The sequence below is a fragment of the Astyanax mexicanus genome, chromosome 16 (genome assembly GCF_023375975.1).
Source record: "Astyanax mexicanus isolate ESR-SI-001 chromosome 16, AstMex3_surface, whole genome shotgun sequence".
Classification (NCBI taxonomy): Eukaryota; Metazoa; Chordata; class Actinopteri; order Characiformes; family Acestrorhamphidae; genus Astyanax; species Astyanax mexicanus.
In genome coordinates this window covers 30,092,257-30,113,192 of record NC_064423.1, presented here as the reverse complement: position 1 = coordinate 30,113,192, position 20,936 = coordinate 30,092,257, and the positions used below count along the sequence as shown (strand labels likewise).

General features: G+C 36.7%; 2 protein-coding genes across 6 annotated transcripts in view; one reads left to right on the top strand and one right to left on the bottom strand.

Annotated features, from left to right (window-relative positions):
* strn (striatin, calmodulin binding protein) overlaps positions 1-7,723 on the bottom strand; it is a 61,764-nt gene extending 54,041 nt beyond the window's left edge. For both annotated transcript variants that reach the window (XM_049465423.1, XM_007246118.4), the window contains exon 1: positions 7,294-7,723. In XM_049465423.1, coding sequence (XP_049321380.1) covers positions 7,294-7,509 — 216 coding nt within the window. In that variant the 5' untranslated portion in view covers positions 7,510-7,723. The remainder of the gene's footprint in view (positions 1-7,293) is intronic.
* A 2,631-nt stretch (positions 7,724-10,354) lies between these two features.
* Positions 10,355-12,494, top strand: map1lc3c (microtubule-associated protein 1 light chain 3 gamma). 4 transcript variants are annotated; one of them, XM_007246121.4, is made up of 4 exons: positions 10,355-10,509; positions 10,599-10,654; positions 10,791-10,897; positions 12,080-12,494. In XM_007246121.4, exons 1-4 carry the CDS (start codon positions 10,452-10,454, stop codon positions 12,261-12,263), a joined length of 405 nt encoding a protein of 134 aa, XP_007246183.1. In that variant the 5' UTR covers positions 10,355-10,451; the 3' UTR covers positions 12,264-12,494. The 4 variants fall into 4 exon arrangements, with proteins under 4 accessions (XP_007246183.1, XP_007246182.1, XP_007246181.1 ...); XM_007246120.4 differs by having other exon boundaries at positions 10,374-10,509; positions 10,596-10,654; XM_007246119.4 differs by having other exon boundaries at positions 10,374-10,515.
* Positions 12,495-20,936: the final 8,442 nt, after the last annotated feature.

Genomic DNA, 20,936 nt, shown 5'->3' with positions numbered 1-20,936 from the left:
AATATTACTTTATTTTAAACAATTTACCTCAAAGTTAAGACATCACCTTATAATTAGCACAGTAACTTAATGTTAAACACAGGACATCACAGTTAGCACACTACCTCACAGTTAGCTTAACTTACAGTTTGTGTGTTAGTTCATGTTTAATAGGTTAGCTTGCGGTTAGCATGTTAGTTCATCTTTAACACATTAGCTTCCAGTAAATACTAAAGTTCGTGTTTATGAATGTGAGGTACTGGTTAGCACTTTAGCTCAAAATTAGCATAAACTACATCCTGTAGTTCCAGCTTGGGTTTAACTCTTTCATATTTAATGTATTAGCCTGCATTTAACTTGATAATTGGTGGTTTGCGTTTTCTTGACTTGCAGTTTCCATGTTAGTTTCTATTAAACAAAAGTGTTTAGCTAGCTACTCAGGCAAAAAAAAAAAATATCATTTTAAAATGGCATATATTTTCTGATACATCTTATTTGTCAAATTAAGACACCGCTACATCATTTCAATATGATTATAAATTTATTCATTCATCTTCCCTGGCTGTTTTAGGGCATTTTCACACCTGTAGTTAATTACTCTGAACCGGATCAGTCGATGAGTTTGTTTACTTGGAGGGTTTTCTCCCTCTCTTTGGTTTGGTTTCACACAGGCACAAACCTAAACGCACCACGATACGCACCAATAAACCACGTGAGCACACTGTCTCCTCAGATTGGTCAGAGCTGTCTGGGGTGTAAGCAAGAAAGTAAATATATAGTAGTACATATAAATATAATAGTAAATATAGTGTAGAAAACGGACTCACTCGGCTGCAAGCAGTGAACGCTGCACAGACCGTGAGTGTAAATAGCATGGAACAGAGACAGCATGCCAGTCCAGTTGTTTTGATCCACAAGTTAGATTACTGTTTTCACACCTGCTCAATCGACCTGCACTAAGGGTACGAATGAACCAGTGTTCGTTTTAAACAGACCAAATTGTACTGGTGTGAAAACGCCCTTATTTTACCTGCAGCCATATTCAGCCCTACTCTGCTGAAGTGCATTCCAACTTGGCAGCAAACCTTAGAAATTAAATATCAGACATACTGATGTGAATACTGAGAGGTCACTGTATCAGACACCCTTAAACAGGACCAAATTTTTTTTCAATTTTTAAATATTTCGCAGTCTACACAGAAGAGTTAGACATCCATGTTTATACAGATACACACACTGGTTGTGAAAACAGCTCTTACAGTGAGGGAAAGAAGGAAAGGGAGAGAAACCTGTCGGAGCAGCTGCCAACTAATACATACCCCCAAAACACACCTGCAAAACAAACTACCGCTGAGCCCGGGACTCTCATTAGAATACCAGACAGGGTTACTCATGGCATAAGCAACACAGTAGTACATCAGTGCGGAGGGAGGACCTCCTGACATCACTGGAACATGCAGTCATAACAGAGCTCAGATACAAACACAAAGACTCCTCTATTACAATTCAGAAACTTAGAATATATAACTTAAAGGGGCCATGATCAAATTTAGGTTAACTGAACAAATGCTAAGCTAAATTTGCTTAGCTAGCATTATTATCTTAGCCCTGAACAACTCATAACTTCCTCCAAGCATGATGAGTGATTCTGAACTCTTTATTTCATTTCTGTGTGCACAGTTGGGGTGGGCAATAGAGTCCTAAAATAAGATCACGATATTTCATGGCATTTCCACGATAACAATATTCTTGGTGATATGACAAAACACTGAATTAAAAAAATTATTTCAAGAACACACTACTGCAACAAAATTAAAATTAAATTTTATTACTGCAAACAATATGATATTGCACACCCCTAACTGAGTTAAAAATACAAGAAATTTATCAGATTTGTAACAAAAGTCAATGGTCCAAAATGTCATGATACTAATAATGCACTTTAAATATATTCATATATCCAGGATTAAAGTAAAATAAATGATACTGGACAGATAGAATCTGTCTCTAGTAGATATATAAAAGCAAATAAGAACAGCGTGAATTTCTTTTTTGCTAAAAACAGTAAAAAAAAAAAAAAAAAAAAAAAAAAAAAAAAAGTAGTAACCCGATTAGATAATTAGGGGTGAGTGATATGTCGCGCTATTTCAAGATATAATATCGTTCAAGGTATTCAAAAATGTTGGTGGTATTATTGTGTATGATACGAAATGGCACACCCCTACCGCACAGCATGAAAATGAACTTCAACCTGTCGTTTGTCTGCACTGTATTTAGAAGTACAGGGGCTGGGTTGGAGGGTCACGGTTTGGTTTGGGGGTGTGGACTAAACACTGCAATATGGCGGATGGAGCCTTCCACCTTTAGTTGGTGCTCACTTATTGTATTTCTGCACAATTGGAGAAAGTAATACAGATATTGACGGAATGAAGCAATACCACTGGAAACAATGGGGGCAGTGTAGCCAAGTAAGACGAGATTACTGTTACATAGACAGAACAAAAACAATCTCTGGAGGAAAAAAGAAACTTATGGGCTATATATGCTGCTACTTTAATGTCCTTTTTATACTACATTATTGTGACCTTCTTCACTTCCACCAAGCCTGTATGTGGACAGAGATGGTGACATTGTTTGAAATGGACACATTCATTTTTATCTGTAAAACTGGAGGCAGCAACAGAGCAGCAAGTACGAACTCTGGCCTGGGTGCCCATAAAAAGCCCCTCTAGAAATGTTCTGACAGAAAAGGGAGTGACATTTTCCTTCTTCAGTAGCAGCGTGTGTAGTGTACGTGTCTCACAACACAGGCCTCAGGACAATGCTACTCCCACTGAGACCATCCCTGACAGGCCTGTCCTGAAGAGGGAAACAGCTTAAACAGCTCCAGTCAGGAGCTGCTGAAACAGCACTGCTGCTGAATAGTGGTGTGGCATTTTGTATGATTCTGCATGGAGGAAAGTGCTGTTTGAGTGCGTTTGGAACTGGCTTTAAGACCTAGTTAATATCTGACCTGTCCATTTATGAATCCCATAAGACCTCTGAAGGTGTCCTGCAAGGTAGGACTTTAAGAGATCAGCAACAATGAAAATGATTCTGTTGCTTTAAAGCACTGTCCACTGTATCCCAGAAACAACCAAAAAGACCTGCAATTTTTAAAAACTGACCCCTGAGTGAAGGTCCAGAGCAGTCAAAAGCTTTCAAGTCCAAAGCCTTGGTGATTGTTAACTGAGTTACTTTTATGCGGTTATGGTTAAAGCTTGCTGTTCTTATTTCTTTCCATGCAACCCAAAGCAACAAACTAGTATCACCACACATGAAAGTAAGCAAAGCAATGCATAGGAGGGGTGATCTGTCATCAGGCATTAATACAGCATTTTTTTTTTTTTTTTTTAGAAATGCAGTTGTTGAATGAGGATGCAGGTATCATACCTGTACCAAATAGCTATCTACATGCATCTGTATGCAGTGTTCATTTATGAACACCCTAGGAAGGCAGTGTCAGGTTTAGACATCACACTAAACAGTGTCATGTTTCGAAGAAACATGTTTCGAATACACGCAATTAAGACCAGTGGGCAGGAACAACCATCCCTGCTAAGCCTAATATATACTAATTCTAAAAACTGGGGTGTTGAGCCTTTTTTTGAAGGAGTTCTTCTGGCCATGTCACACGTCTTTACGTAATTACGTCACATGTACAGCCTCTAAAAGAGGATCCAGCTCAGTTTTACTGAACGCGAGCGGCTGGTGGAGCGATGGAGACTTCAGAAGGTGAAACCCAGAGCTCAGTAGATCATTTACTCATAGTAAAAACAAAGTGTGTAGTTGAAGTGAAGATTCTGACTGAGTGCTCTCTCTCTCTCTCTCTTTGACTGAACATAACCTGGAATCGGATTCATCCGCATGCTTGGTGCAATCACCCATTCTCACCAGAGAGGACCCTAAATCCCAAAACGTATATTTATTACTTATACTAATTTATATATAATATGTATAAGTGTTTATAAAATATAAAAATGTGTAAATGAAAATAGTAAAAATGGAGATGATGGTGATTTTCTTTTGCCCGAAGAGAGGTGCTATCAATAAAATATGCAACTCTGGAGCACATAATCATGAACCTGTTGGCACCCATGCCTAATGCCAGGTGTGGACTAGATTGGTATAAAACACCCCAGAATTTAGCTGTAGAGCAGTGGATCTGTGTTCTCTGGAACGATGGTACTACCTCCAGAACTTTTGGGATGAGTTGGGGTGGTGTTCATCCAACATCCTGACCTCACTAAAGCTCTTGCTGCTAAATGCAGTCAAATCCTCACAGCAATGCTCCAAAATCAAGGAGAAGCTTTTCCTGCACAGTAGAGATAGTTACTCCAACAAAAACAAGATAAACAATGAAACAGCTGGTGTAGCAATACTTTAGTGCTTATACAGTGTTATATAGAGGAAGACAGGAGGGGAGAGGAGAGCGAGAGAAAGAGAGAGAGAAACAGAGAACACTGTGCAGTGCAGTAGGATGAGTCACCACAGAATCCAACTCAACTCGTAAATCCCAGCTTCTCCACGCTCCATCCTCTACCACAGAGCCAGTGCTGGAAATACCTGCAAGCTGAGCTTGAGGTGCTAAACACATGCAGAACACCAAGTTCTGCTGTGGCTGATCTTACTGTGATGCTTTGATCTGGGCACTGCTCTTCAGGGCCACACATACACACAGTTGCTACTGATCATCAGCACATACATCACTTTATTATTAACCATATTAACGTAAGGGAAGACACAGCTCTGCTGTTTTACTATCACAGTGTGTTGTTACTTTGACAACACCAGGAATCAAAGTGGGGGAAGGGGGGTGCCAAAGTCTGGCCTCCTTTATGTGCCATCTTCTGCATGATCATATGGGCATGCTGAAAAGCATCAGAAACATTCTGGCAATGAAAGAGCTTTAACAAAACGAGCCAACAGCCAGAAGGGAAATGCTAGTACATTGGAACCATAGTGTTCATATCTTGCTGTTACCACCACGTTTTCCACCTTATAAAGCAATTTAAAAGTTCCGTCTCCTCTGGCAAGTAGGTGACATACAAACAAAGCTGGCCTGCTCAGCTGAGGGGTATTCCTATTGGACAATTCATCCTCAGCTTTGGAATTAAGATAGTTGGCTAAATAAGACTTGCTTTGTGATACACACCTCAGGAGCGGACACAATGCTGGATCAGCATGGGATTTTATGTCTTTTTACTTCAAGCTGCTTCTGAGTCAGCAATGCACAAATGCCAATCAGACCCACACACCATTTGTTTTAAGCTTAATGAACCAGTGGCCTTTATACCATTCACATAAACCATTTAGACATTGTGCAAGCAACTGTGTGCTCTATGTAAATTTTACAACAGGACTAGTGCATGATTTTACCACAATAGCGTGTTGAACAGGGATTGCCGTGATCAGTGAATAAGAGCCATACAGCCACAGTGTTCAAATCTTGTTCATACTATGTTAACATCTTACTGTTCATTTGGAGATGATGTTTTGTGCAAACTGTATGTACCTAAGCTTAACAGGTATGTTTACTTATTTTACAAATAAGTTCCTAACTAAATGTCAGATATGTAAACATGCAATTAAGAACTGGTTTGTTGTAAAACTGCTGATTTTAAAGAAACTTACAGACTTGTAGAGATGTTGTGTATTGTGTTGTGCATAACACTAATGTATTTTCTAACTGACATTCAAATTGACTGGTAAACCTTTTTATGTTTTATATGAAATGTTGCTAATGATAAAATAGTGCCAAAATGTTAGATGTGGTAAAAAAGTAGTCTGATAAAATATAGATTCTATTAGGGTTTTTCTTGCAGTTCTAAAACATGTTCAATGACTAAACTCAATCTAAAAGTTATGATAATACTAGGTTATGTCTATGACACCATATTCTAAATCAGGGGTCACCAACATGGTGCCCGCGGGCACCAGGTAGCCCGCAAGGACCTTATGAGTAGCCCGCAGGCCTGGTCTAAAAATAGCATTTTTGTTGCTATTCTTTTTTTTTTTAAATCACAGTTGCATTGATGTAATTTTAGATTATATTACATTAATATTAGCTTAGATAGCGCCTATAGTTTATATATTATTATACAATATAATGTAATATAATATGTAATATTATATTAAAATATAATATAAAATGTAAACACTTGCAGAGATTTATAATAATAGTGTTGCCTATTGATATCTGTGTCTTCACATAGATGAATGTCATTAATTATTAATAATAACATATAATTAAAGGTAAATTGAGAAAATTTGTAATTTCACGAGTGTGTATCAAACTGGTAGCCCTTCGCATTAATTGGTACCCAAGAAGTAGCTCTCAGGTTCAAAAAGGTTGGTGACCCCTGTTCTAAATAATTTCAAAACACAGCCTGCAGTGACTTGGCTTGCTAGCTTGTTAGCTTTTACACATCTGGTTCCAATCACTGTAAGCTGCTGTTTACAGCTGTGACCCTGCAACATTTATGCTTTTTACACCAAACCTTTCCACATAACTCGATTTATATACTTGCTATATTTACTTATAAAGACAATTTGACACCAACGATATAACGTCATTTTCCTTTAAATGCTCATGTATAGTATTAATGCCAGATCTATGGCAGGGCATTTAAGAGACACTCAAAAAGCTACTAAATATTTAGTTAGTGTTTATTATTGTTATGAGCTAACCTAGCTAGCAAACTAACTAGTTAACCTACCTATTTTAGCTAAGAAACACTTAGCTTGCTAGCTATCCTAGTACGACTCCAATACCACCTTCAGTACCACCTAGCTGTCTGTTAAGTTACCTATCCCCGGACCTGCCTCCACCTAGACAGCAGCAAAAATCTGAAAAAGACAGAGGTTAAGACTGTTTCACAATCCAGCTCAAGCCCATAAATGGAAGGGATTGTGAACCGGTTGTGTACAAGATCAACAGTTAGAGCATTTCTGGAATGCCATCACAGCTCCATATCTCCCAGTCAGGCTGCTATGCTAGCCTAGCTAATACCTACCTGCGAGTACTGCAGCTCTCAGAGGCTTTCAGTAAGCATTCCTTATCAGAAAAGGGTCTGACTGGAGCTTTAAGATATGGAGTAAGGCGGTCAAATCTAAAAGTTTAGCTCCCTGTGACGATAGGCATTGTTTTAAAGCAGGCCTGAAGCTAGGTTAGCTAGCAGGCCCGCAGCTGCGTTAGTTTGCGTTAACTGCAGGAAAACAAGCCCAGGAACGCTGGAGTTCCCGGAGCAGCAGGTTAAAGGAATGTGCGTTCACCTGTAATTCGGCCCGCTCCACCTCCCACTGCGCCCTCTCCACCTCGAACCGGGCCCATTCGTGCTGCAGAAAGTGCAGGATCCCCGGGATGCTGTACTGCGCCCTGGCCGCCTCTCCGCCTCCCACGTCGCCCGGCTGCGGCGCTTTCCCCCCTCCGGGGAGCACCGAGTTGTTGTTGTTGTTAAAAAACACGCCGGGGCCCGCCTGCTCGTCCATGGCCGGGCCGGGGAGTGGGAGATCCGGTTCGCCCAGATTAGGCACGACCACCGTATCGCCCAATGCCCGCTGTCTAATGCTGCTAAAACACCGATAAATCCTGCGGAAGGAACCGGAGTGGAAAACCGCTAACGACGGCTCTACTGCTACCGCTGCTGCTTCTGCTGCTGCTCGACCGCGCGAACTCAGTGCGAAGCTGCCGTTGACGATGCCTGACTCGTGAATGATTCGGTTCGTTTAAAATGATTCATTTAATTTCATCGGGCGACCGATTCACTAGAAGCAACTGAATCAAACTTTTTTAATGCCTTCTACTACACAATAACCAATAACATATTTAAATGTACTTTTTAAATTCTTTTATTATTAGTTTTTTTCTTTTATTATTATTCATATTCGTTGTCTTTTCTTTTTCTTATTATTAAAAGTAGTATTAGTAGTTAAATATAATAAAAATGTTTATTATGCTGTACTCATGTTATTGTTTAGTATTATTATTAATAATATATTTTGCATTATTCGTATTATATTTTGCTACAATTAACTCTTTCTTTTATTGTTGTATTTATTTGCTTAACTATTTTTCCGGATTATTTTATTTTTCTTATCATTATTATTATTCATATTATTATTGTTATAATTATTACACGGTACTCATGTTATTGTTTAGTATTATTATACAATAATAATATTTTTTGTACATTTTTGTATATAATTATATAGAAACTCTTTCCTTTATTATTGTCTATTATTATTTGCAGTCTTTGTTATAGCAATATAAATTAATGTATCTGTAACAAAAAAGGGACACCCTCCATGTAAACCTGAGGCATGACAATCATTTGAGTAACCATAATTACGCAATATTTAATATTTACTCTGTAAAAAATATATATTAACTTGAATTTTTAGTCCCTTTTTATTTTCATATACAGTTTAGTTGACTATGATGTGCTCTAAAAGAGCCGAGTCCCCGCTGCCTTTATTGTGAATACAAGGGTATATCAGACTGATTTGCAGAAGACATGAGCCAAGTGAGAGTGAAGTTAGCTTGACTTATGAAACAATGAATCAATCAGCTGAATCGCACGATAGCTTGTTTTTTAAACGAAAAAAAGAATCGGCTCACTTAACTGATTTGAACTTCCCGTCACTGGTGACCGTTGTTGTTTCGTTACGTCGCCACGCCCACAAACATAGCGTATGTGTCGACACGCTTCTGATTGGCAATAGAAAACGACTCCCCGAAAACAACCAATCAGAGAGCAATGTGCGATGAGCCGCGCGCAAAGCATGCTGGGATATGTAGTTAAAAAGTCCTTTGGGTCGTTGAAAAACGTGACTATATATAAGGATCAGAGATAATGCCTAAAATCTTAAAAAAAAAATCAGAAATATATGACTAATTGTTACATAAAAGAATGCATTAAAACCTTAATTATTACTTACTTTTATAAAACAAATTATATTATCTAATCTAATCTATTTTAAGCTGCTGGGAGTGAACTACCCATTCATGGTACATCAACTTAGTAGAGGGATATTTTACAAAGCAGAATTTTGCTGACATGAATGGATGGATATGTTTATCCTCTCTCGCCAATAAGAAATCTGGCTGTAAATGAAGCTGGCCTTACTGCAACACAAAATATTAGGGGTTGGACAAAATATCAATATCCTAATATATCATGTACTTTTCATTTGTGACACATTATTGTATGTGGTGTCAAATATCTATATTTTTATTCAAATATAGATGCTCCAAACTCCCTAATACCCCATTTTAATTAGCTTATTTAGGGGTATTTTATCCTCTTTAGTGACAGATGCTGTGAAGTATCATAGAGAATTGTCTAGTAATATATTGAGTACTGCAGAGTCACGGTGTCCTGATATTATTATTATCATGAGCAACATAGGATGGTCGTATTAAAAATATTTTTGAAAGGTTTAACTTTGGGTGTAGAAACAGTGCTGGAAGGTTTTGAATGCATCCAGCCCCAAGAGCATTAGTGAGGTCAGGTACCAGTGTTGTAAAATGAAACGGAGACACAATCATGCATGTAATAATTGGGGTTCCACATACCTCCCAACAGTATTTAGTTGAATTAAGGCATTTATTAGACCCACAGTAGTTACAGCAGCAAAGCAATACAAATAATTTTTTAAAACACAAAAATAAGCAGACAAGCATTGTTTAAAAGAGCAGACAAGAAAAAAGTGTATATAGCGTCATTGGTAAAGATAATTTAAAAAATTTGGACAAAAACACATTTCTTCTTCACTATACTGAAAAAAATAATTTTACACCCAATTTTCTTAATTAAAAAAAAAATCCTTTCTGCCTTTCACAAACAAAATTTTAATAAAAATGAAAAGTTGAATCTTCTCTCGATTTTCAGATTTGTTTTAGTATTTATTTTAACACAAATCTGATCTTATAATCCAACTTGCTAAATGCAAAAATGGAAAATTCAGAAAATAAAGAATATATATATTTTTTTCATTTTCCGTGAAATTCCGATTGTGAGGGGCAGATATGAAAAAAAAAATTTCCTGTACACTGCACTACATTAAAAAAAAATGTTTTTTCATCCAGTTTTCTATTTTTGCATTTAGCATAAAACGGTCAGAAAATGTAATTAATAATAATCGTTACACTGACCGTTGCTTTTCTGTTTTTCTGTCTGGACCTGTTTTGAACTTTGAGTTATGCTCGTATTGGCTGCATATTTTTTACAGTACTCACAGGAATGGCAGTAAAATGCCCCGATTTGTGTTTTTCTTCTGGTAATTCTTGAGGAGCAGCATGGGAAGGATCAGGCCCGGTTACGTCATCACACCGGGCGCTATTTAATATGAGTTAGCTGAGCATCGTGAGCAATCAGGCCGAGCGGGTCAGAGGCCGTGGGAAATCCGTGGGGAGACACTCAGCGTCCAGCATGCCTCCGTTTGAGAAAACCCAGCACCCCAAGCCCTTCAAACAGAGGAAGAGTTTCGGTAAAGGTATTTTCACACCTCACTTTACCGCCTACAGCGCTTTACTGAAGCGTTTAACCATCTTTACCTCTGTTTCTGTAAACAAGCAGCAACGAGAAAGCAGGAGGTGGCAGGAATCCGGTCCAAGTTTCCAACCAAAGTCCCGGTAAGATCTCAGTAAACTTCGCACTTCTAGAGAGCTAGCTGCTGGCTGGGTTATACTGTGTGTTTTGTTTTTTTCTTTGTAGAAACTGTGTAAAACTCTGTGTAAACTTCTACTGTGCTGTTGTGCTGCTGTGCAGGTGATAATTGAACGCTACAACAGAGAGAAATATCTGCCTCCTCTGGATAAAACCAAGTTTCTCGTCCCACAAGAGCTAACCATGACCCAGTTTGTGACCATAATTAGGTGGGTTTGCTTTTCAGTTTTTCCTATTGTACTGAAACTAGACTATTTAAACCTTAACTTTTACTCTTCTGGTAGTTGTATCTACAATATTTGTACAGAGCAATGCTTGTAGCTTAACTTTAAGAAGCTGATCATTCCATTATTTAAAGAATTTTTCTTTAGGTTTTTGTTTGCAGGTTTGTTAGGAATAAATCTGAAAAGTGTGGAAAATGATAAATGAGCAATCCAAATTACTAAAGAGGGGTTTTGTCAATGATCTGGGTCAGTGTAATGTCTAACAACTAAAATTTCAGATAACTTGAAAATAGAAAAATTGGCTAAGGCTTTTATATACTGTTTTCTATTTAATTTGGTGAAGGCTTTGAGGTTTTTATCCATTTTCTAGTTTTTCATTTCTGCTATTTTATTTATTTATTTTTTGTAGTTGTATCTACAGTATTTGCGCAGAACAGTACTTAAATGTAAGAATAATTGCAATTCCATTTGTTAAAGATAATTTCTATTTATTCTGTCTGCAGGTTGGTTAGGAATAAATCTGAAAAAAACTGCAAAATGAGCAATCCAAATTACTAAAGTAGGATTTTGTCAAAGATGTGAGTCAGTGTAATGTCTAACAGTTCAAATTTTGAAAATAGAAAAAACTAGAGGAAAAAAGTTTTCAGTAGCTAGTTCCATTATTTGAAGATCGCTTCTCTTTAGTCTGTTTGCAGGTTGGTTAGGAATAAAGCTGAAAATATGTGCAAAATGAGCAATTCAAATTAATAAAGTGTTTTCTTATTTTTATTTATTTTCTCTCTCCCCTCAATGATCTGAGTCAATTTTTTCTAGGTTTTTTCCCCCTTTCATTTTCTCCCTATTTTTTGCATCTAAGGAGGAAAATTATTAGTTTGAAAGGATTTTAACATTCTAACAATCTATAATATGCTAAGGGATTTTATTTATTTATTTATTTAACCATCATTAAATTCCTAGATTATTAACGTGCACTTATTTGGTATTGACACAGAATTTAACAGCACAGTAGATTAATAGGTTGCCCACTATCTTGTACCAGCTTCTCAATGTTAACTCAAGATTTTTGACCAACCCAAGAAAATGTATTTTATTTTTATTTTTTTGAGTTCATTAATGCACTTGGTTCATTTGCACATCTGCATTATAAGTTGCTTTTCTGTTTTTCAGAAACCGCATGACCTTAATGCCGAGCCAGGCCTTCTACTTGCTCATCAACAACTCTGGTATCGCCAGCATGTCCCTGACTATGGCGCAGCTTTACAAAGACCATAAAGATGAAGATGGCTTCCTTTACATGACCTATGCCTCTCAGGAAATGTTCGGGTATTGGGATGAGGGACCACTGAGATAGAATATGTAGAATATTAACTGGGTGAACAGGTTATTTAAAAAAAACATTTTGCACTTGGCAAGAAGAAAAGATTGTTTCTATTATTAGCCTTGGACTGTAAACCTGTTTAAGTGTTTGTATATAGTGAGTATTTTTTTTTTTTAAAGAATGTACATTCTGTATGAATTTGTCTGTCTTCGAATTGTGCTGTGTGTTTTATTCAACTAAGTAATAAATTATATTTGTCACTGATTTTGGTCACTAGAGAGCAGTCTTGAGTCACACGTGTGACGTGATTTTACACACACTCATTAAGTACAACATAACTTTGTCATTTTCACAAGCAGTGAGAAGGTTAGATATTTATTATCTGCTTTCGCAGTTCTGTTCCTATTGCCACTGAAAATAGATCCAGAACTTTTCACAAGTGTATACGTAATCATAGAAAATAACATTTTAATTATAGCTTTTGTCATATCAGTAGCATGATGGACTTTGAACAAAACAACCTCAAAAGTACTGCTACTTCAGTGTATTCTGTTTTAGCCAGTGTATTTGTAACCACTTTAATTAATTACTGAGGTAGATATTGGAGGCATGCAGGTGTTCATACGTCTAGTTTTTCATTGTTTCTTGTAACCTTTTCATAACAATCCTTTCTTCCCAATTTAGCCCTTTTGTCCTCATAACTTATCTTCTAAAATGGTTAATGCTAACTTTAGATTAATAAAGTGTTTTGACTAGCACACAGATGCCCAGGCAGAATTGCGGAACTGGGTTTATATATCTAGTTAAAAATAGTTGGTTAAATGGGGGAGGGGGAAATTAATGTAAATAAAGCCTGTAGATTTTTGAACCTCTAAAAACTCATTTATCACACCATAAGGTTATGAATACACTACCTGATGGTCAAGACACAGTTTTACCAGAGTTTTGAGAAGATTTTGGGTCTAAAGCCTGTTAACAGGAAATATTAAAATACAAGCAGGGCTTAGTACAAGTAATAGTCCCCAAAGACAAGCTGTTGGTCCACACATATCCAGATATAGAAAAAAAGTCTGCAGTTCACTGTACTGCTTATAGTAACTATCTTAAACAGGGTGTTTTGGTAACGTTATGCTATTAGTTGAATCAGGTGTGTTAACAGCAAATGTGGAGGACTGGGTGGCTCAAGGTTCAGGACTGAGAAACACTGGCTTAGTTAATATATTAAGATAAAAAGTAATATATAAGATTCAATAAAAGGAATAAATATATACTTGTCCTTGATTAGCATGGCAATGTGTGCCTGAAACTCATGAAATGCTGACTTGATGCCTTGCCGTTTACACGGTCAATCTTACTTCATAATTCTCTATATATCCAAATTAAAAAGGAACAATACATCCTAGCCATGTCAAAGTTTGGACAACTCATCGTTAGATATGAGCGTTTTTAGCTATGTTATTAATATCTGTTAGCATTTTAGCCCAATAATACAATAAAAGTTATTTACTTTAATTCACTGTAGGGAGTGAATGTTGCAAAGGTTGGGAGGGTTACCTTTTAAAAATGTATTTTGATACAGATTAGTGATGATTATCTGTTTAAAAATGTGGTTGTATCATAATCCAATGCTAATCTAACATCAAACCCTAGGGGGACATTTCCCGGACAGGGATTAAGAATAGTCAAGAATAGGACTAGCATAATCCCTGTATGGGAAAATTGCCCTTTGCTGGTTTCCAATTTTCTTCATTCTCACAACTCAACAAAAAAAAATAAAAAAATATTCTTCATGGACATTTAATAACTTTCAATCTGACCTAAATCTGTATTAATTAGTATATTAATATCAGCAGTAAAAACAGTAATGAGCTGCCAGTCCCAAAGTCCCACCCCTCCCCAAAATGGAGATTCTGATTGGCCCACCACCATCTGAATTACAGATTTTTTCTGACTGTATTCATTTGTGCATATAGACCAGAGTTTGCATGTATTTCATTATATGTAAAATAAATGTAAATTATATTGTTTTGTTTTAAAAGGTTTTTCAAACAATTACACTACAGTAGCTTCAGATAAATAACTTTTGTTTTGCCATTTTCATACATTTTTAAATACAGCTCTGGAAAAAAATAAGAGATCACTTAAAAATGAAAAGCTTTCTTCGATTTTACCAAATTGAAAACCTATGGAATATAATCACGAGAAAGAAAAATGATCACAATCCATCAAAGCAAACTAAACTGCTTTTGCACCAGGAGTGTCATAAAGTTATCCAAAAGCAGTGTGTAAGGCTGGTGGAGGAGAACATGCCAAGATGCATGAAAATGTGATTAAAAACCCGGGTTATTCCACGAATTATAGATTTCCGAACTCCTAAATCTGTAATAAATGCTCCAAATTACAATATTTTTTTATTTTTGATTCAGAAACTGAAGTGGCCTTTTAGTTTTTCTGGATATTTAATAAACACACACACATTTTACACACATTTCTTGGCATCATTAAATAATACCTTTACCAAGCCATATGACACCTTTAAATGTACAGTGTCTAACTCTTTAGTTAAATGGGAAATGATTTTTGTACGTGAACACAGATCCTGCAGATGGCACTGTTGACCTGTCATAGAACTCATATAGAAAACAAAAACCTGCTTACTGAAAGCACAAGTGTCATGGACTCCTGCTCATGGCTTGCTGGCTTAGTAACAGTGAAAGCAGTAATGATTCAAAGCAGTAGCCTTTTCTTTCCTAGAGATTGTCCAGTTCTGTTTCAATTCAGTTTGATTGCTTCATTGAGATTGTTTAGGAGACGAGGCCTTTCTGCATGTTGTAGATGATGAATGGTTTATGGTACAAGATGTGGAGATATTGAAATTAATTGTAGCTGCTTTGCCATCAGCGGCTGGAGCCTGAGAGAGCATAATTGGCTGTGCTCCCTCTGGGTGGGTAGATGGCACTCGCTTTCTGCACTCACACTCCCATTGTGATGTTAGTTGGCACAGGCATCTGTTGGCTGATGCATCAGAGTTGGGGATGTGGCATTTTCCTTTGAATGTATTAGCTGCCTATTGATGCTGTTTTGGAGTAGATACCTTATTATTATGAGGAGCCCAATAGTGAGACCACTGACAAATGTATTAATGGGAATTCTGTAATGCTAATTTTGGTGCCAATTTAAGGAAAAGCCAAAACACAAAAAACAGGGCTCTCGGTTGCATTGCAAAGATGGCTGCTGAGTGAACTGACGTGCTTACAAGGACTTTGATTAGTGGCAGTCTGAAATAAGGAGGTGGCTGACGTCACATATATAAGAGGACACATGCACTTGTTCTCACCATTCCAGTGTCATAAACATTGCAAATGTTGCAAAAAAACAAAAAACAAAAAAAACAAAACAAATTGCATGTAAGTGTATGGGTTAATTAGCTCAAACATTTGCTGAGAAAATTAGGTAAAAAAAAAAATAAAGGTTCCTTATTGTCACATTTGACCGTGTATGTGAACTATCCCTTATATAAGAAAAGTATATTAAGTATATATATTTTTTAAAGTATTCTTAACATGGAAAAGTACAAACTTTTAAAAAATTAATACATACTAAAAGTACTATTTTGAAACAACTTATGGCAACTTAAATTGCGATTTTGAATGCTTTTTTCGTACAACTTCTGTAAACTTAAGTAGATATAAGTGTGTGTTTTAAACACCTTTTTAAAACACTTGAAGTATATTGTAAATGTACTACTTTGCATATTGATGCACATACTGAAAAAAAATACACTAAAGTGCACTTTAAGCAGTATTTAATGCCACCATATATATATATACATTTTTTATATTTTTGGTTGCTTAAAGTACATTTTATGGAAACACAGAAAAAGTATATTTAATGTGTACATACTTTTCATGCTCTTAAGTATACTTATTTTTCACAAGGGATGCTGCTTTACGCTTTGTCTACAGCAATCTAAAAAAAAAAAAATCCTGCAGCCCAGCCTCTAAGTCCAAGGCCGTATACCTAATTTCCTGTTATCTGCACAACTCAAGCAGTAATTCTGCTGACAAAGCAGCATATTTGAGGCCATGTCAGCTCCATACTCAGCCAAAACGATCCTAGCTTTTCACAGGCTGTTGTCTGTATTGGTGCCATGAGGAATGGAAAGTTCCACTGAGTCAACAGTGAGCCACATACGTCTATTTGTGTAATGGTGTAGGGATCTTAATGCAGGGAGTTTAATGCACCATTGCAAACTGCGACAGCAGACCAGCTCTGAAATCCAGATTCCCAAAGTTAATGAGGCCAGAAGTGCTTCAGGCTCTGCAAAGGACCATTTGAAACACTCTGAGGACATGAGGCTCCGGCCATCAGCCGCATCGTACCATGGCTTGATGGGGAAAAAATGCCTTCAAAACAACTTCATTTACTGGTAACTGCAGTACCGCAATGACATTTTCGCAACAGAGAGAGGAAAAGGTGTTGTGGGACGAAAAAATAGATTTTTATTGCCGTAGATAGGAATGAAAGTGAGATTTCAGAACATGGAAGTGACAAACTGTGAATATCCAACACAGTTGTTTCTTACTTCATTAAAATATCAAGCACAACCTAAACAGAGCTGAAACAATAGGCAAGACGTTTCCAAAACCCCAAAAATTGTTATGTAGCAATCTTGTCTAAGTATGTTTACACTCCCAAAATTTAAATAACCGAGCCCACTAGTAATGAAGCCCTTGTCTAAGCATTCTAAGTAAACCATGAAAAGATCACGGCAAGTTTAGGAGAATATGGTGTTGTTGATACTGGAGAGCAGCTCATCCCCTTAAGAATCTCCAGAATTATTGCAATATGGGATGATAAGTGAACCAGACCTTACGACCAAGGATTTTCCAGTGCCAGATATCAATATTAAGCTAAAAGCTAATACTGGCCAATGCTACCTTTTACTTGCCATCTTTTCACTCTATCATCCAATGCCTCTAAAAAACACATATCATACTGCCAAAGCTGAACTAAACAGAAGCTTAACACACATTAGAAAAAAATACAGTTTATTTATCAGTGAGACTTGTGAAAGTCAAACCTGGGGAAGAGAGAGTGCAAGCAAGGCTAATAGCTAAGCTGCTTCAATCTATGCAAGCTTGCTAATTGCACATTGCACTGAGAGGGCACAGCAAGAGAGACTATGAAACTATGCTATAATACATGGCTTATTTTTTTTTTAATAAAAGGAAAATTAGCATGTTTTATTTAGACGCAAATCATTTGGATTGTAAATCCCCTTGTTGCCAGGTATGGAACATGACAGCATGCAAACAGTGTGCTGCAGCCAAGGATTTTTCTGCTGAACGGGTTATCACTGAGCTTCAGCAAGGTTGCTAACCATAACAAGGTAATTTATCACCATGTTTTTTAAAATTAATTTAATTTAATTTATCATCAAAATGTTTCATTAGTTTAGTAGGGATAGGCATTTTGGATATTGAAATATATATATTAACTGATCAGCTACAGAGTAAGACTTGTCAGTGTCTGCCACTATGTTTTAATCTGGCAACTTGCGTGACCTTCACGCCTGGGAAAGAAAACTTTATCCAGTGTTGGGAAATTGGACTCCTTTAGCCATTTCACACAGTTGATCACATTTATTACTGATTGTTTCTTTGAAATATTCAATAAAGGAAAATCTAATTTAATTGTCACCTACAATTCAATTAAAAATACTATATTTTACTATATTTCATAATTATGTTTGACATATTAGTATAACTCAAAAAAATATATATATAATATACTCAATATACTAAGTGTGACTGAGGCAAATATATAATCAGTAGTGAAATATAGACTTTATTCACATTTTTTGGGATTATCACAGATATAAATAGCCTAAAATGTACATGTATTTAAATGTACAAAATTAGTACCTACTTCATTGATAAGTATTGATATTGAATTAATATTGGTCCTAACATCTTCACCTTTACAGTACTTTAGAACTCACAGCCCTTTCAAATTTTATAGCTACTGCAGCTTCTGTGACTCTCTCTTACTGTCTGTGTTTCTAATAATGGATGCTGATCTTGTCACGCTCATCAGAGCTGCTATTGCCTTCGCCCTCCTCGTCCTCTGGCTCTGCTCAGCCCTGGCGTGCGAGTGTGTGGGCAGCTAATAGCACTCTGACAGGTGATGGCAAACCTGCTGCCCCCCGTGTGCCAGTCTGTAGACAAACACTTAATTGTCTCCGATGCCAGCCGGGCACACACAGTACTATAATTAACAGACTGCCAACACAGTAATGCCAACCCTTCAGAAGAGGGGCAGAGAGTGCACTGACAGTGATTTCGTGTGCGTGTGTGAGTGTGTACGTGGCTGTGTTGCTGCAATCTGACGGTCTCTTACTGGGGGAAAGGAAATTATACACTCTGTGCTCTTTTACTTGTTGCTCCGAGGGTCCATCCTTCTGTTCTCTCTCAGCTTTACTACATTTATTGAACGAGGAAGCACAGAGATTGTTCAGCTAAAAATAAACTAGAATTACAATCAGGATTTACTGACCAAGTGTTTGTCATGATTGATAAGGAACATTACTGTAAAGCATAATTCAATCTGTTAATGTTAAAATATAATAAAAATCATGAAATTGTCTCATGACTTCATTGTAAAATCAACATGTTCCTAAATACAAATCAAACAGTTCATGTCCTCCAAACCTTTAGTTTCATTATGTTTGTCTAGTTTTTGCATCTATTTTCAAACATGCAGAATTAGGTAGTGGAGCAGAGAGAAAATAGACAGCGTCCAGCCCAAGTGTCCTGTAGGAGATTTCAAAGCCCTCAAAATTTCAGAAGGTATCACCTACACCTGTAGCCTCTGTTAACCATACTTGGTAAATCTCAGAAATACAAGCCTAAAAATGTTATTTGTTTTAGAAATCTCTCAGATATGATACATTCTAGCTTCCAAAAGATCAAGGCCATTTTGGTAGCTGGAAGCAGGTGACTTATGTTTGAAAATCTGGTTATCGAGGAGAAAGCATATCCTATATTGGTAAGCTAACTGGTTAACCAGCTATTGACCAGTGTATGTTTTTGTGTAAGATTTTGGTCGTTTATTTGTGCTGCTCTAGTTCTTCCATGGGGGTGCTGGTCAAACTTAAATGAAACTTAACCCATGTGTGGTGTTCGGGTCTGTGGGACCCGTTTTCATTTTTCATCAAATGATACTAAAAAAATATTATTTGCCATTGGCTCATTTTTTGTGAAAAACATATATCAAAACACATTTTCGATAAACACACACTGTACACCCCCCCTACACATTTATATTACATACAGTATGTTTGGCCAAGGGCTAATAAACATTGCTTCATTTTTAAATTTGAAACTAAACAAATGTTCTACTCATATCTTGAGTTTAATTCATTTTCTTTTACATTTTATTAAAAAAACTAATAAAAAAAAGAGTAGCACTTTTTAAAAGAAATGTAACATAAGAAAGGTAAAGGGCAAATATTAACCATGTAAGCTGTTTATATTGCTTGCAATTTAAGTGAAGCAAGCATGTGTAAAGCATTTTAATGTAAAATTGCTTAATTTTGCTGAATTAAATACAAGTAACAAAGTAAACGAGTAACAAAAATATGAACACCACACAAGGGTTAAATGAAAACATATTGGCCAAAAGCCAAGCTGGTCAATCATCGTAACCAGCTTTAGAAGAGTTAGAGTGTTTTTGGCAGGAAAAAACAGCATAAATAGACCATATAGAAACATTTTAATGTCGAAACGTTATAGAAACATCTTGATTTAACAAGTGCATACGTGTTTACTAAACTGCATCAAACTGCATTTTTCAAACAGATAAATATCTGGATATCCATTTGTGTGTATAAATTGATGACAGTCCAGGACCAGTGTTTATTACCAGTGTTAGCCTAGCGTCTCCCATTAGCATCACCCGTTGCAAACTAAGAAATCTTTAAACTTTAGATACCAAATATGTCGTAGCTGGTTGACTACATCTGGGGCCAGTGATCAATCATGTTCATCTTTTTTTTATGCTGAGCTTTTCTCGTAAGACATCCCCCTCTTTGTAATTTGCTCTGTTCAACCAACTCTCACAGAAGTTAACAGGTTGTTTTACATTGCTGCCTTCAAGTCTGATATATGCAAAGTACCTCTGTTCTTCTCTGTTCTGATTGATTACCTTGCAGGGTGGCTGGTTCAAACAAACTCCATTCAAAACTCTGGATTGCTTTGCTATAGGCTGACATGCCAAAAGACCTGGGATAGCAGGATAGATATGTAAATGGATGATGAAGTGTTACCTCAGGGGAAGAACACCTGCACCTGTATTAGTTGTGAGGTGTTATCTTGTGAGTGGGGTTGAACACTTGGCTAGCGTGCTTGTGGCAGGCTGACATGAATTATTGGAATTAGACTGAGGACTGAGGACTGAGTTGGTGGAAAATGGATTGAATTCAATTCCTGAAGTTGTGTGGGCATTAAACACAAATTCCTCGATCCACAGTGTCATAGCCTTATTGTTTTTTTTTTTTTTTGTGTTTTGCTGTAGACTATATGTTTAAAATAAGAAAAAAAATGTTTGTTCAGAAAGTGTTTTATATTCTAAAACATTGTTAATTATATTAGAGTAGATGGGGATATCGGTTCTTAATAAATATTGTTTTTAAATAATAGGTCT

Bases quoted from the DNA above. Each gene is read 5' to 3' on its own strand.
- map1lc3c (XM_022669896.2), top strand. From the start codon at position 10,452: ATGCCTCCGTTTGAGAAAACCCAGCACCCCAAGCCCTTCAAACAGAGG. The intron at 10,655-10,790 runs GTAAGATCTCAG...GCTGCTGTGCAG, and splicing joins AGTTTCCAACCAAAGTCCCG to GTGATAATTGAACGCTACAA. The intron at 10,898-12,079 runs GTGGGTTTGCTT...TCTGTTTTTCAG, and splicing joins CAGTTTGTGACCATAATTAG to AAACCGCATGACCTTAATGC.